Raw genomic sequence first — 13,685 nt, 5'->3', positions numbered from 1 at the left:
ACATAATCACAAAATATAATCACATAATCATTTGACGTACTGTTATTCTAAAAATATGAATTACAGCCACTCTAAAGTTCCTTTTTATGCTAGTGAAAACTACACATTACCCAAGTATGACTAACATATTTTACAGCATGGACTTTGTGCACACTATGCCAACGGTCCATTGGTCCATCCAATGCACCACTGAACACTCACCGCACATCTTCTACAGCTGGTGCCTCACTGCATGCCAAGTGGCCAGAGTGTGCATAGTGACTGAATGTTGACACTCAGTACTGTACAGTATGTGCTCGTACTGTAAACTCTGACAATACAAGGCAGCCTCATTGAACCGTCTTGCCATTTTTTTCAAGGCTGTGTCAAGAGGTACACTAGTGTAATGATAATGTACACTGTCGTCACTACAAATGAAGACATATTTTTGCGGGTTTGACTGTGACTGTGCAGCTGAAGTCTTACAATCATGTGCTGTTGTAAGCAGACCGACATGGACAGTGTAAACAAACTGGCATGTGTTTTAAAGGTTTCATTGTATATTTAAAACAAAGGGGTACAGTGACATAAAGTGCTCTTCTCATGCTGCCAGCCTTCTGTTGGTGATTCATCAATACAGTCACAGTCTTTCTTTCTTTCTCTCTCTCTCTCTCTCTCTCTCTCTCTCTCTCTCTCCATCTGTCTGTCTCTCCTCTCTTTCCCTCACTCTATAACTCAGTTTTATTCACATCACTCTGCATAATGCATGATAGCACACAGGTCCCCCAAGGCCTTTCATTACGTAAACCTGTTGCAAGAGGAGCCACAGCAGCACTTTTACAACATCCATCAAAACAGGGGCAAGCATGTGTAAGTGTGGTTTGTGATGTATTGCTGCTAAAGCTGTGGTGAAGTCTAAATACAATTACACATACTTTCAAAAGCACTCACCAAAATGTATTTAACACTTGGAAAGCCTATGTGAAACCCCGCCGAGGAGTTATTGTGTGCACAAGGATCAGCTGATGTACTCAGAAATGAAAGACATCCTTCATCTTTGGGTAGAAAGAATAAAACTAACCTCTGCAGGGCATCATTATCAGGGAGAGAGATCCAGGGAGAGTGAGACATTATGCCTGGGGATATCAAGCTCAGCGTCATCATTTTGTATTCGCAGCTTCATCATTTCATCAACGAAACAACCACATATAAGGTATATAGAGGAAGATATCAACTGCAATATAACACTGCACAGAAGATACAGGAGGCAAGTGGACCACTCTCTCCCACCCTGATCTTCTCAGTCAGTCATCCCCTGCCTGCAGCTCTCCTGCACTCTAAGGGAAGTACTATTTCAGCTGCAAAAAATGCTCTTTCACATTATGTCTTTCAGTGAAAGTTCAACAGCTCCTCAACAAGACAGAGACTGGGCGATTGAAGTATAACCTTTTCATATGGCTGCAGGAGAATCTGAGGGACCCCTTTCTATAAATCCTCATAGTGCTCATAATTTATGGTGCAGGCAAGCCTTAGTATTCCCTGTTGGGTGAATGTATGGTAGTTTGGGGGAAATCCATTGAAGAAGCCTTTGCTTTGCAATACTGATTCAAATGGCTGCATTGAGATGAGGAGGGGAACTCTACAAGTGATTTATATCAGTTGATGTGTGGTCAGGATGTGGAGAAAGACCCTGTTGCACTGACTTAGCCTACAGTATTCATAACTCACCGTTTGCATTCTTCCCACAGATCAGGTGTTGCCAGGTCTGCAGGGACCCCCATATCTCTGCATCACTGTTGACGGCCTGCTCCAGGGTCTCCACAGTGAACTTGGGGATCCCGTTATCCCTCTCCAGCATGGCACTGCGCAGCACCCGAGCGTACACCTCGCGGAAGAGGCTCTCCATGCACGCAGCCAGATAGATCGCGGCGTGCTCGTGGATCCTGACCGCAACCCGACTGTCGACCATCCACCTGAAGAACTTCCCCACGTTGAAGATGAGTCCGCAGCGTACCGACTTGCCGCGGCTGAACTTGTCCTCCTCCGTGCTCATGTTGTACAGGGACAAGGCACTGAGGGCCGCGCTGATGCAGTTCATCGAGACGGTCCACGACAGGGCGATCTTTGTGGCACTTTGGATCTCGTATTTGGTGCATTTTGCATAGCGCAAACTCAGGCGCTGCGCCTCCTTGGCGACCCTGACCAGGGCCCGGCTGACCAGCACCGAGAGCCTGAGCAGGACGTCCTGCGGGGGGGTCGGCAGGCTCATCTCCTCGTCCCTGCTCAGTGCGCTCGCCACTTCCCCGAGGCTCCACGGCACATCCTCAAGCTCGGGTAGTTTAGCGCACTGCACGGTACACTCCAGGATCTCGGCGTCTTCGACCAGGACCGTGTTAACAGTGTCCAGACTGTTGTGTCGACTGTGCATCGAGTCGGTTAAATGCCAGTAATTCGCCCCATGTGCATCTGAGCAGCACAGCGACGCACTGGAAGATCTAAAGGAGTCGGCGGCTCCACCATAACCCGAGTCTAGCGTCAAATCCTCCAGGGTCCTCGCTGCTGACTTGCTACTCCTTGCCATAACTGCACTTCATACTGTAAGAGGGCTTGGGAAAAGTGGAGGAAAATATTCAAGACGGTGCAGTTTGGATGCACACGTGCCCGGGACAAGCTCCGCTAATAAACAGGTTGCTATTCTCTTTTTAGTGAAAGTCCACCCGGGGCTGTAGTATAAAGTTAAAGAGTAGTATCTCACTACAGTGCACCCACAGTCATACAGTGCTGTACCCGCGCTGTGCCTGACAGCTGGGGGCGGGGCCGAGGAGAACCGAGAACAGCTGTCAGCCAATGGACTCTCGGGATGATGCAGCAAAGAGTTTTAATTGGATCGCTTTAGAGGTCCAACAACAAGTCATTGATGTAGCCCATGATGAGGTTTATTAATAAAAAAGGGGATGTAAACAGTGAACACAAAGCTTGCTTCATTATTTATTACCTGCTTTTGGGGAAATATTATTTCTCCTGACGTTGGAATAGGATAAATGCAGAGATCCTGTCAAGTGGTAAGTGTAAAAGTCAAATGTGAAAGACAGAAATTGCAGTAAATATTAAATCACATAATATAAGAAGCAGCTGCTTTTATATAACTACATTTAGAGGACAAGTCCTCCAGAGTATCAGGCTTTTCAGATATTTTCTCAGGGACTATGTCAGATGGTAACATGACTCAAGACCATTAATAATAGATTGCATGCATAATGTATCCTTTGTTCCTCCGGAGGAGAACTCATTGAAAAGATCTGAATTACTTTCAAGGACATTAGCGGGGATCACTCACAGGGTCTAACCTGGGCTAGATCCGTTTTGTTTTTCCCCACTAAACCCATACTCTCTGTCTCTGAGGAATCTGTATGAACCCTGCTCCAACGTTCTAGCATGAACTGAAATGACAGCCAAGATAGCTAAATGAACATGTACAATCTAAACAATTGCAGAGATATTCTTTACTCTCAAAAACAAAAGCAGTGAGGTGTGTGGTTAAGTGTACTGAAAATAACAGCAGTCATACTGTAACAGTGACACATCCAGTTCAGTGAAAGCAACTGTAAACTGTGTGGGTGAAAATAATTACTTCATAATCTGAAGGTTGCTCAGTGATCTGGCTGAGTTTACATATGAGATGCAGACAGACTGTAGCTTCTGTACCTGACAGCAGGTTGGGCATCATTCTGGAGCAACAGTGAACCCTGGTGTTGTGTAGTCAAACTTCATTTTTCGTCAGTGAATAAAATGTTTTCCCCTTAAAAGCCGTCTATCACCTGCACATATAGAAAGACACATTATTCAGAGTCTGAATGTCATATCACATGGGACAGATTAACCTCCAGGTAGCCATGTTCTCCTACATCTGGTAATATCACACAATTAGGGAGATTACCACAGGCATTACTGTTATGAAGCCAGGTCTCCCTCCTTTCCACTGATTTTAATCACAATAATTTATCTCAGTTACTTCACTGGCTGCTCATTGACTGCTCTATTGTTAGAGGGGGGAAAAAACCCTATGATGTTGGGAACCAACAAATTTTGGACAATCACTGCTGTGAAAATCAAAGTCGCTAAATTGAGATTTAAAATGAACACTGAGGGTCTTTTATAGTCTTTAAAGTTTTGAAGGATTATTTAATATCACAGTTTCATGTCTACGTTGGGTGCAAATTATACGTCCTTTCTGCTTTAATCAGTCTCTAAGGAGCAGCGTGTCAGAGGGAGCACAATTCAGAATGAGGTAATTTTGAAAAGGGTCATTTCTAGTTTATAACCATCAAGCACGTAAGCACAAACTAAGTGACACGTTTTTAACCTACACTATCAGCATGACCCTAAGGATGTTGGTCTGATGGTTGGCTGGTCTGTTCATCACTTTGGTCCAGACTGTAATATGTCAACTGCTACTGGATGGCTCACCATAACATGTGATAAAACGTATCCGTGGTGCCCAGAGGATGCATCTTAATGACATTGGTGATTACCTGACTTTTACGTCACCAGCACCAGTCACTTTTCACTTATCCAGGAAATAGCTCAACAGCTTCTGGCTGGATTGGCACAAACTTTTGTACAGACAGTCATGGCTGTCAGATAACGTATGCCACCATGATACTGACATTTGAGGTTTTGAGTGAAATACCTCGACAATTATTGGATGGACTGACTGCCATAAAACTTGGTAGGCCTGCAGACATTCATTCAAGATGAAATGCAGTATCTCTGGTGATAGCCACAGCCTAGAGCCTTCATCAGGTCAAACCTTCTATTTGTCCAATGATATATATAAAAATTTACTATAACATATACTTTATCTTACAAAGCCCTAATTGCTTAGGCCACTGACCGAAAACACGTGATGGGAAGTGTGGCTGCAAACTCTTCATAGTCAGTCACTGGCCAAAGCCGTCGCTGCTCTAATCAAAGCAAATAAAAAACAAAACAACAAAAACTTTGAATAAATTTAAAAACCTAAAAGTAAAAAAGCAGAAATGAAGTCCAAAAATAAACATATGAAAAGGGGAAATGTTTGTGTCTGATACAGTTCAAAAACAATTCCTGGTTAAGATTTCCATCTAGTGTCTGCTTGCAAAGCTGCATGTAATGACAAGCAGGAATAGGTGACGAGATGAGGGGAGTGAGAAAGGAGTGAAAAGCTAAAGTTAAGTGAGGAGGAGAGCAGAGATGAGGAAGGTATGTGATGAAGAACAAGGAGGGGTGTTTAACACAGAGTCTTTCTTTGATAGTGTGGCTGCTGGTGTTGATATTTGTTTTGTTAAGAAATGACATATTGCAATTATATTGTTCATTGTTAATATGAAGGCTAACCTTAACTACTAAACCGGCCCCCGTTGCCATGGCGACAGTAAACATTCATGTTGCAGACTGAGCGAATGAAATCAGGGTGCTGGATTTTAAAGTCTGTGATGCTGATGTGGATGCATTGTAAATAGAGCACATCCCATACCCATCCAACCTGTAAAGAGACAACTGGTGTCATTTCCTTACCATTGAGTTTATTGTAATCATTCAGTCCATTTGCTGTTTACAGTATACTTGGCGTTTTCTACATTTAAGCTTTAATCAGTTGGCAGTTATCTTCATTAGTCCTGTATAGTCACTGGAACAGCCAACTCATCTCTTACAGGTGTTAATAGTTCAGCAGTTTGCACTTTGTGTAATTTCCTTTCCACACAAATCTACACAGTAAATTTCAGTCTTAAATCAACACTTAAAGAGTTAAATTTAACACTGTGTCTGAGTGTATTTGGTCCTTATCAGAATTAGTGTTAAATTAACTCTTTCCATAGTGTTAAAATTTCAGAGTAAAATTAACTCAAAATTTAGTAAAAAATTAACACTGGCTAACACTGTACAGTATTAATAAAAGTTAACACTACAGGTTAAATAACTCTGGAGAGAGTAAATATGATTCTCAGCAGTGTTGATAACTTACTCTACTGTGGTGTCAAATCAACTCTAATTCTAATGCTTTTTAACACTGCATTGAGCTATTGACGGTTAACACTGGACACTCATATAACTCTAATAAGTGTTAATTTTACACACTACTGTGTTGATGATTTACTCTGTTGCTGTGAAAAACCAACTCAGATAGAGTTAAATCCTAACAGTCATTAACACTGCAAAGATAAATATGTAGTGTTATTTTTACACTTTTGTAGTGTCAAATTGCATCTATCTATAATAATTAAATAATACTTGTACCATTGAATAAAATCAATTTACCACAAAAATGCATTTAACCACTTCACTTTTAATTGTACAAAAGCACCTTTTCAAGATGCATTTAACATTTGCATTTTCAACTTTTAGTTGTACAAAAGCACTTAACTGTTCACGTACTGCAATTTAAAAAAAAAAAAAAGTGAATAGTTGTGCAATGGGTGTGCCTGCCGTGCCAGGCACCACAATACAACAACTTGTTCACATGCACCACTTTAAAACCTTTGGAAAAACACAAGCCACAACGTAACAGTAAGGTCGTGTAACAGTGTACTTGCCCTGCCATTACAGAGCTCCAGGTGAAGTGAAAATAAGCATAAAAACAGTTAACTTTTGGTCAGCCTAACAACGCCACCACTTTAGAACACTGACCTTAGGTCTGCATAAAATGGCAATATGGAACAACATACAAGGCGGTATCTGTTGTACCATACTTCATTTGAAAATCAAATGGTTTGAAGTAAAAAAAGATCATTTATGTGCAACACTTTTAGAACCTTGTCTGGATGGAGCTTGACCTTAAAAGGCGTGGTAATGGTTATCAAAACACATGGTTTCCATCAATTTTATACAGAGCAAAACACAGTTATCTTTTACAACAATCGTGTCAATCTTACAAAATACAGGCATTTCACATGCTACCTCAGTACATATAATGAAGTCACGACGGTACTCTGTACCGTGATATTTAATCCATTTGGCAGAAAACACACTGGTTGAGAAAACAGTTCCAAATTTTGCAGCAATTGTTGCACCCTGTTTTAACTTAAAAAGTGTCACCATCTTTCCTGGACCTAAAATTAATCTTTCCTTGCTAAAAGATTCATGATACATTGACATATAACTTTGGTGCTTTTTGGCTAATGTCTTTGTAATGTTTTTAAAGCTTTTTAATTGTTGCTTGAAGAATTTTTGTTTGGCTTCGTAACGCATGCACCATGTGTGCAAAATCGGACCAATGTGCTTTATGCTACGAGGGTAATGCATCATGAAGTGATGCTTTGGCAAGAGATTTATTTCAGGAAATAATTGCTTGAACAGCCTATGATGATCAATGATTAAATGTTTGAGGTATATGGTCATGCCTTCTGACTGGACTGGTGAAAATACAATGTTAACAATATGTAGAAGCAAAAGTAGGAGATGCTAGTGTTTATCATCTGTCTCGATTAAATCACCAAATAGCGAAGGCATATTGCGTAACAAACACCAATTACGACTGTATGGCATTCAACCCCAAATCATTACTTCCACCCATCAACTTATCTGTTGGCAGAGGTGGACGGTTTCGCTGTTGATTGAAACCATAGTCATATACATGTATTCTACCAGCCACTTGTTCAGCACTTAGGAAGTTGCCTTGAATGTACTTCAGAATCAGTTTCACCTCAAACTGACCAACCCCCTCTAAAATATCATGCATTATATCTACAGCAAAGTTGTTAAAAGCAAATACTGAAGTGAATTCAACAGACAAACGCGTTTCACACCATATACATGAGGCGGCCTAGGATCTGTTTGTACAGTCTGATAGTGCCGTGCATGCGCATCAACAGTTCTTAAAACAACTTCCGGATCATCTTCACAGAATACGGTTTGAAAACAGTGTTTCTCAAGGAGACAGAAACGACAGCAATATCGAGTCCCAAATGACTCCACAAGGCCAAACAGACCATGCAAACCAAGATTGTCCCCAGTGACCTGAACTACAGTACCATGAATCGCATGTTCAAAAATTGGAATTTGAAGTGATGTGGTGATGTACTGCAAGATTAAAAAAGTAAATATTTCTCAGTTGTATACACTGGATCTAACAAAGATTTTACTTTAATCTAAAAGCTACATTGAGCTAACTAAAAACTATTTAAAAATTACCCATTCTTCTCCGTCATGTCAGCTGCCAGTATGTTCACCATTTTCCTTCTGGTTTCATCTGTCAGGGACTTGCTTCGATTATATTTATTTATTATGCGTTCCCACCAGGTTTCTTGGCAAGAATGGATTCCACCAACTTCACACAAAGAGCAAAACAAATCAGTATGTTGAGAATACATCCCTTTAATAAGTAGGGATTTAAAAAAAGATCTTAAAAACAAATGGTCATTAAAATAACACTAAATTCTTTTTTATTGCCTAGGTGCCCTAAAAATAATTCCTGTTCTGCTCTGGTGTTTGTGTGTTAATTCTTACGTGCTTGGCTTCTGTGTCCAGCCTCTGCCGTTTACCGGAAGGACCCTCTGAAAGGATGTCTGTATCTTGAGAATAAGATGAATCAAGGGTTGGTGGTTCAGACTGCTCAGGAGATGGTACCATGGAGACAGATTCTGAACATGATAGGAGAAGCAGATGGAAGGAAAAATATTAACCACAAGGAACTAGCATGTCCATTAAATACTGTAATATAAATTACAAATGTAACTGAGACAAACCTGTGTCATATTTGATGGTTAGCACTCCAGCTGCATCCAACTCAGTCCCCGAACTGTCAACAACCTTTACACCCTCTGTCACAGCTGGCACACCAAACTTTGCAAATGCTACAGGAGAAGACAAATGCTTGTGTAAACCAGACTTATGAATTCATGTTGGTCTAATACTCACACATATCCAATGAATCTGGAACATCACTTTTGAACAAACATCAATAAATTAATGTGTGACATAAAACTTATATTATTACTACTTTTTAAGCAAAGAAAGCATGCATTCAAACTTACTAAGTGTGATTACAGATGGTAACATTTGTACTCAAAAGTTACTATTACAGTTACTATTAGGACCTTAAAGCTTCCAGTGCAAAGCTTGATTCCAATATCAATTTCTTACCTGCAATCAAAAACTCTTATATGCTTATTATGATAACAAAAACACAAATATAACAATAAGTGCATGGTTTTCAACAGAGCAGCCAACGAGACCAACTTTTATGTTCAATTCGAAAATAAGATAATGTGTTGTTTGTTTCAGGCCACCAAACAGCAGACAAATGATCAGCTTTTTGCAGAAATGACAAGCAGGGATCAGTTATACTTATGTTTAATCACGTCAGCTTATGAACTAATCAAATCACATCACAAAAGCTTGGCCTGGGACTGACATTACCTGCGTCCACTGTAACCACCGTTTATGATTTCAGCAACGTGCCTCAGCTTGTCTCAGAAATGTGACAAGTATCTCTTTTTACTATGTGACTTCACGTTAACGCAAATGAGAAAACAAACTTTGAGACAACAGCTGTTATGGCTGACGGTACATCACGCACTGCGACAGTAAGCATGATTTCACACGGACTACTTCCCTTTTTTTTTTTTACTTCAAAATAAAACACATGACTCTGTGCTGTTAACTTTACCGTAGGCTACACGAAAAATCACTCCAAAAAACAAATATGATCCCACTTTACATTTTGCTGAAACAACGTTACGAGCCGTCTAAACTGATGTACGTCACAGAGCAGACCAAGCTGGAGGGGAGGCATGCGGTCAATTTCTCAAACATGTGCAAACTGCTTCCCAAAACCGAATACAGCTTTGTGTTACATCACATCATTTACCGTAGAATATAATGACTGAAGTTAATATGTTAATGCCTCGGCCGAGACTAATATCAAGGTTAGACTAGTTATTAACACAAACGTTAGCTAGTTTAGCCAACTCCCCTCACCAACACAGGCAAATGCTGATATAATATGAAATAATTAACTTAGCTGGTGGATTTGTTTGGTCACCAATAATAATAAATAAATAATTTTTAAAAATGCGCACATGCCGCACACTTGATGGTTAACGTTACTGTTGATTTGAACAGCCATTCAGCCAATGTGGGGGTTATTTTTTCTCAACTCACGGCAATTTTCACCAGAATTTAAGTTATGTTTAATACAACAAAACTATCTCTCCACATCATATTGCTAAGTTAATTACCTTTTGCGGACATGGTCAAGTTCTGACACGCGCGCATTTTAAGCTAGGTATTCACTCGGTCACGTTAGCCGTCTTGTCGAATTTGGTGTTAAGATACAAAACCCGCTCAAATACGGGGGCCAACAACACATTGTTCTCCTAAAACACCATTTCTTCTGAAACGCCAACTTAAAATTGGGTTAATATGGAAAAAATAAGAAACTTACCGCAGTCGTTCGACGGGGAGAAAAATGGTGTCCAGAAAAATACAAAACAGTTTGGAGGAGGAAGAGGTGGGCGGGGCTTTCCAGAGTCAAATTAACACGGCGTCTTTCAACTCCGGAAATTTTCACCAACACCAGGGGGCAAAAATAAATAAATAAATAAATAAAAATAAATAAAAACCAACACCAGGGGGCATTCATCTCAATCTGTTGTTGTAATAACTCCGAAAGAGTCAATGCACTTTGACACAGCATATTTAACACTGCGAAATTTACTGTGTGTGGTTAAATGTTTAAGATGAGTTAAAATTAATCAGTTTATTATACAATCTTTTTTAAGTCATCATCATCACTAATGCATCAGAAAATACTGTGGATATGATTATTGATATATATTTTTATATATATATATGTGGCTTGAATATTACAATTAAAACACTTCCTGTTTGAAAACTTGCTGTCTCTGATTTGTTGTGAAGGAACTCATTGTGACATAATGATAAAGTAATGAGGAACTATTCAGTAACAACTCTGATTTATCATTTTACTGACCTAAGCTATACAGCTGTAAAATCAACCACAATATGCTGATGGTTTCATTCTAGTTTACAGTGCAGTTCTGTTGTAATGTGTTGAAAATTACCCTCAAAAACAGCAAAATACTGCAAACGAGTGTTACGTAAACACAGACTTTGTGAACAAAACTGAACAAATGACCAGTGGTGAGGTCACACACACAGACACTGTGAAAGACAAAGTGCTTTGTATAAAACTTGGTGCTCAAAGCTCCCACACAGTGTGTTACACTGAAGTTACCAGTACAATTTTGACCTAATTTGTAAACATGTGAATCTAACTGGACAATGACCGTCAAATCACAAAGCAAAGTCCAATCAGAGGGGAGGTGATTCTGTTGCCTTCATACCACGGCATTTCAGGATGTGCCAGAAAGGATTAGTTTAGTTTTCTGCACTCTATCTGTACACAGACATTGATAAAATAATTTCTTTCAGTGTCTTTGTGTTACCCCACCACTAATGTCAGTGGTTCACAAATTTAAATCACATTCCTTTTTTTTTTCTTTTTTTTTACACCTCTTCACACATACAAATTTGAATTTCGCATGCAAATATATTTTACAGGTTTACAAAGTTGATTTGCAACTACATTTGGAATCATTTGTGAACATCACTTTACAAGCTAAAAATCCTTTTTTAATCTAATTATTATATGTCATAAGTGACAAATGAAAACGTTGAGAGGCTTTTTAATTAAACCCTACACATTAAGAGCTAATGAGTGCAAATGATGAACTAACATACTCTGGACGTATAGACATGGCAAATGTGAGATTCTTAAAAAAGGCAATGGCTTGTTTTCATCAATCAGGTTACTGAAGTTATACAGCTGAAATTACTTTGAGCCATTGGGAGAAATACATTACCTCACTAACCCCATAATCTACAGTAGCTGTGTAGTGTACCTCCTTACAGGTCTCATCCATATTTTAAATTGGACATAAGGTTTAAGATATAAAATAGCAATTTTCATGTAAGAAAATACACAAACATTCACTGGCCTCACAGCATCAGAGCCCCTTCCTTGTTATAGAGCAAACTGGGATGACATTGCACATTTTAAGGTTCTCCCTTTGGTTTCTAACTTTAGAGGAGAGCCCCTAACCCCATGTTCACAAATATGAACATGCAGACTCTCTTCTGTAGTAAGATTGCCTAGATATCCATAATGACGTGATGTCGGGAAGGCAGGATAAGCCCCAAAAAACAGCATGCTGTAGAAATCCACTGTAATTTACTCTGGGAGAGGGATAAGAGGGAAAAGCAAGACTGTTTTGGTTCGAAAGCAACAACTACACCAGGAATTATTATGGAACAGCCACAGCGCACACTTTACTGCCATTCATTAAGCTTTGCTGTTTACCGTCAGCAGGCTGTTTCAAGCCAAGCTGATTTTCCAATTAGTCCATTGTAGATGACTACAACAAAAATGGAAATTGCCAGGTATAATGTTCTGAACATATTAAAAGCCTATACAGATAGATAGTTACTTAGTAGATACTGTATGATACTGAAACGATTAGCTGATTAGTTGATTACAGAAAATGAACTTCTTTTTCCAACTCATTTATCATGCAACTAATTTTAAGCAAAAATTCAAAAAATTCACTGGTACTAAAATGGGAATAAATAAATGTAAATAAATATTTATCAGTTTTATATGATAGTAAATTCAACATCGTCATAGGTTTGACTGTTGGTCTGACACAACAAGCAAACTGAATATGTTAACTTGGGCTTCAGGTAATATTGACAGGCCTTTTTTGCCATTTTCCTACATTTTATATTGAATCAATTATGAAAGAAAATAATTGTCACTTACTGATGATGAAAATAATTGTTGATTATTGCCACAGTACTCCTGTGACAGAATAATACTGCAATGCCACTCTGTGTGTTAATTACGTGACACAGAAAAAAATAAAGCAATTTGAATAAACACTGGAAAATAAAACAATTTAGGTATTAAACCTATACTTTGACACAGAGCCCCTCTACAAGACAAGTGCCACAAAATGGAGGATGAAGGGCCCATCATATTTGATAGTCTACTGCACTTCAGTGGTAGGCCTACAAATTACAGACAGATTTGAGATTGTGTGAACTATGTAGACCTAAATTATACGTAGTGAATTTAGGGCTTTGGGGTCTAAGAGCCGTGGGGCAGTTTCCTGTTTTGCTGGGTTGATAATACAGCCTTGACCCCGTATGGTTACATATTAGCTATTGTAGATTTAATGTCATAATTTTGTGTTTTATGTAATTTAACGTGGCTCACATTGCTTAGAGATTATCGACTCTTAATGCGGGCGGGGCTGGACATGTTCGACCAAACGCACAACTGCAGTGGGAACGGTACGTTCCCTAGACTAAATCGAGCACACCTGATACCAGGCAAACCTCGCCGCACTGCATGTGCTCATCCGGGTAACCCTGGGTATACCACATAACACAATCCAAAGCCTCCGATTAGCTGCTTTATCATAAACCTCTAGAGGTTATTTTTTTATTTCTGCACCCCAAAGTGAACCCTGACAGAAAATACTGAGAGAATACGAGCAAATCTCGACGTTTAAATCATTTTAAACAACCGTATTGAGCGTGTAAGCAGAGATAGGAAAGCACATTACTGAAACGTGACAGAGAAAAAGTTGTATAAGGGCTGATTCTGACCAATCAGAGTCCTCCATTCCTCCCTGCGTATTCAT

At 39.5% G+C, this 13,685-nt stretch overlaps 1 protein-coding gene across 3 annotated transcripts in view; it reads right to left on the bottom strand.

Annotated features, from left to right (window-relative positions):
• btbd11b (BTB (POZ) domain containing 11b) overlaps positions 1 to 9,629 on the bottom strand; it is a 72,130-nt gene extending 62,501 nt beyond the window's left edge. For 2 of the 3 annotated variants that reach the window (XM_056387600.1, XM_056387601.1), the window contains exon 1: positions 1,708 to 2,947. In XM_056387600.1, the coding sequence (XP_056243575.1) occupies positions 1,708 to 2,560 (853 nt within the window). In that variant the 5' untranslated portion in view covers positions 2,561 to 2,947. Of the gene's footprint in view, positions 1 to 1,707; positions 2,948 to 8,463; positions 8,598 to 8,702; positions 8,811 to 9,375 lie in introns of those variants that run through there. The other variant, XM_056387602.1, reaches the window with a different exon arrangement.
• Between the last annotated feature and the right edge of the window lie 4,056 nt (positions 9,630 to 13,685).

Source organism: Seriola aureovittata, chromosome 10 (genome assembly GCF_021018895.1).
Source record: "Seriola aureovittata isolate HTS-2021-v1 ecotype China chromosome 10, ASM2101889v1, whole genome shotgun sequence".
Taxonomy (NCBI): Eukaryota; Metazoa; Chordata; class Actinopteri; order Carangiformes; family Carangidae; genus Seriola; species Seriola aureovittata.
The sequence above is the reverse complement of the archived record's forward strand: the minus strand, read 5'-3'. Positions and strand labels throughout refer to the sequence as shown.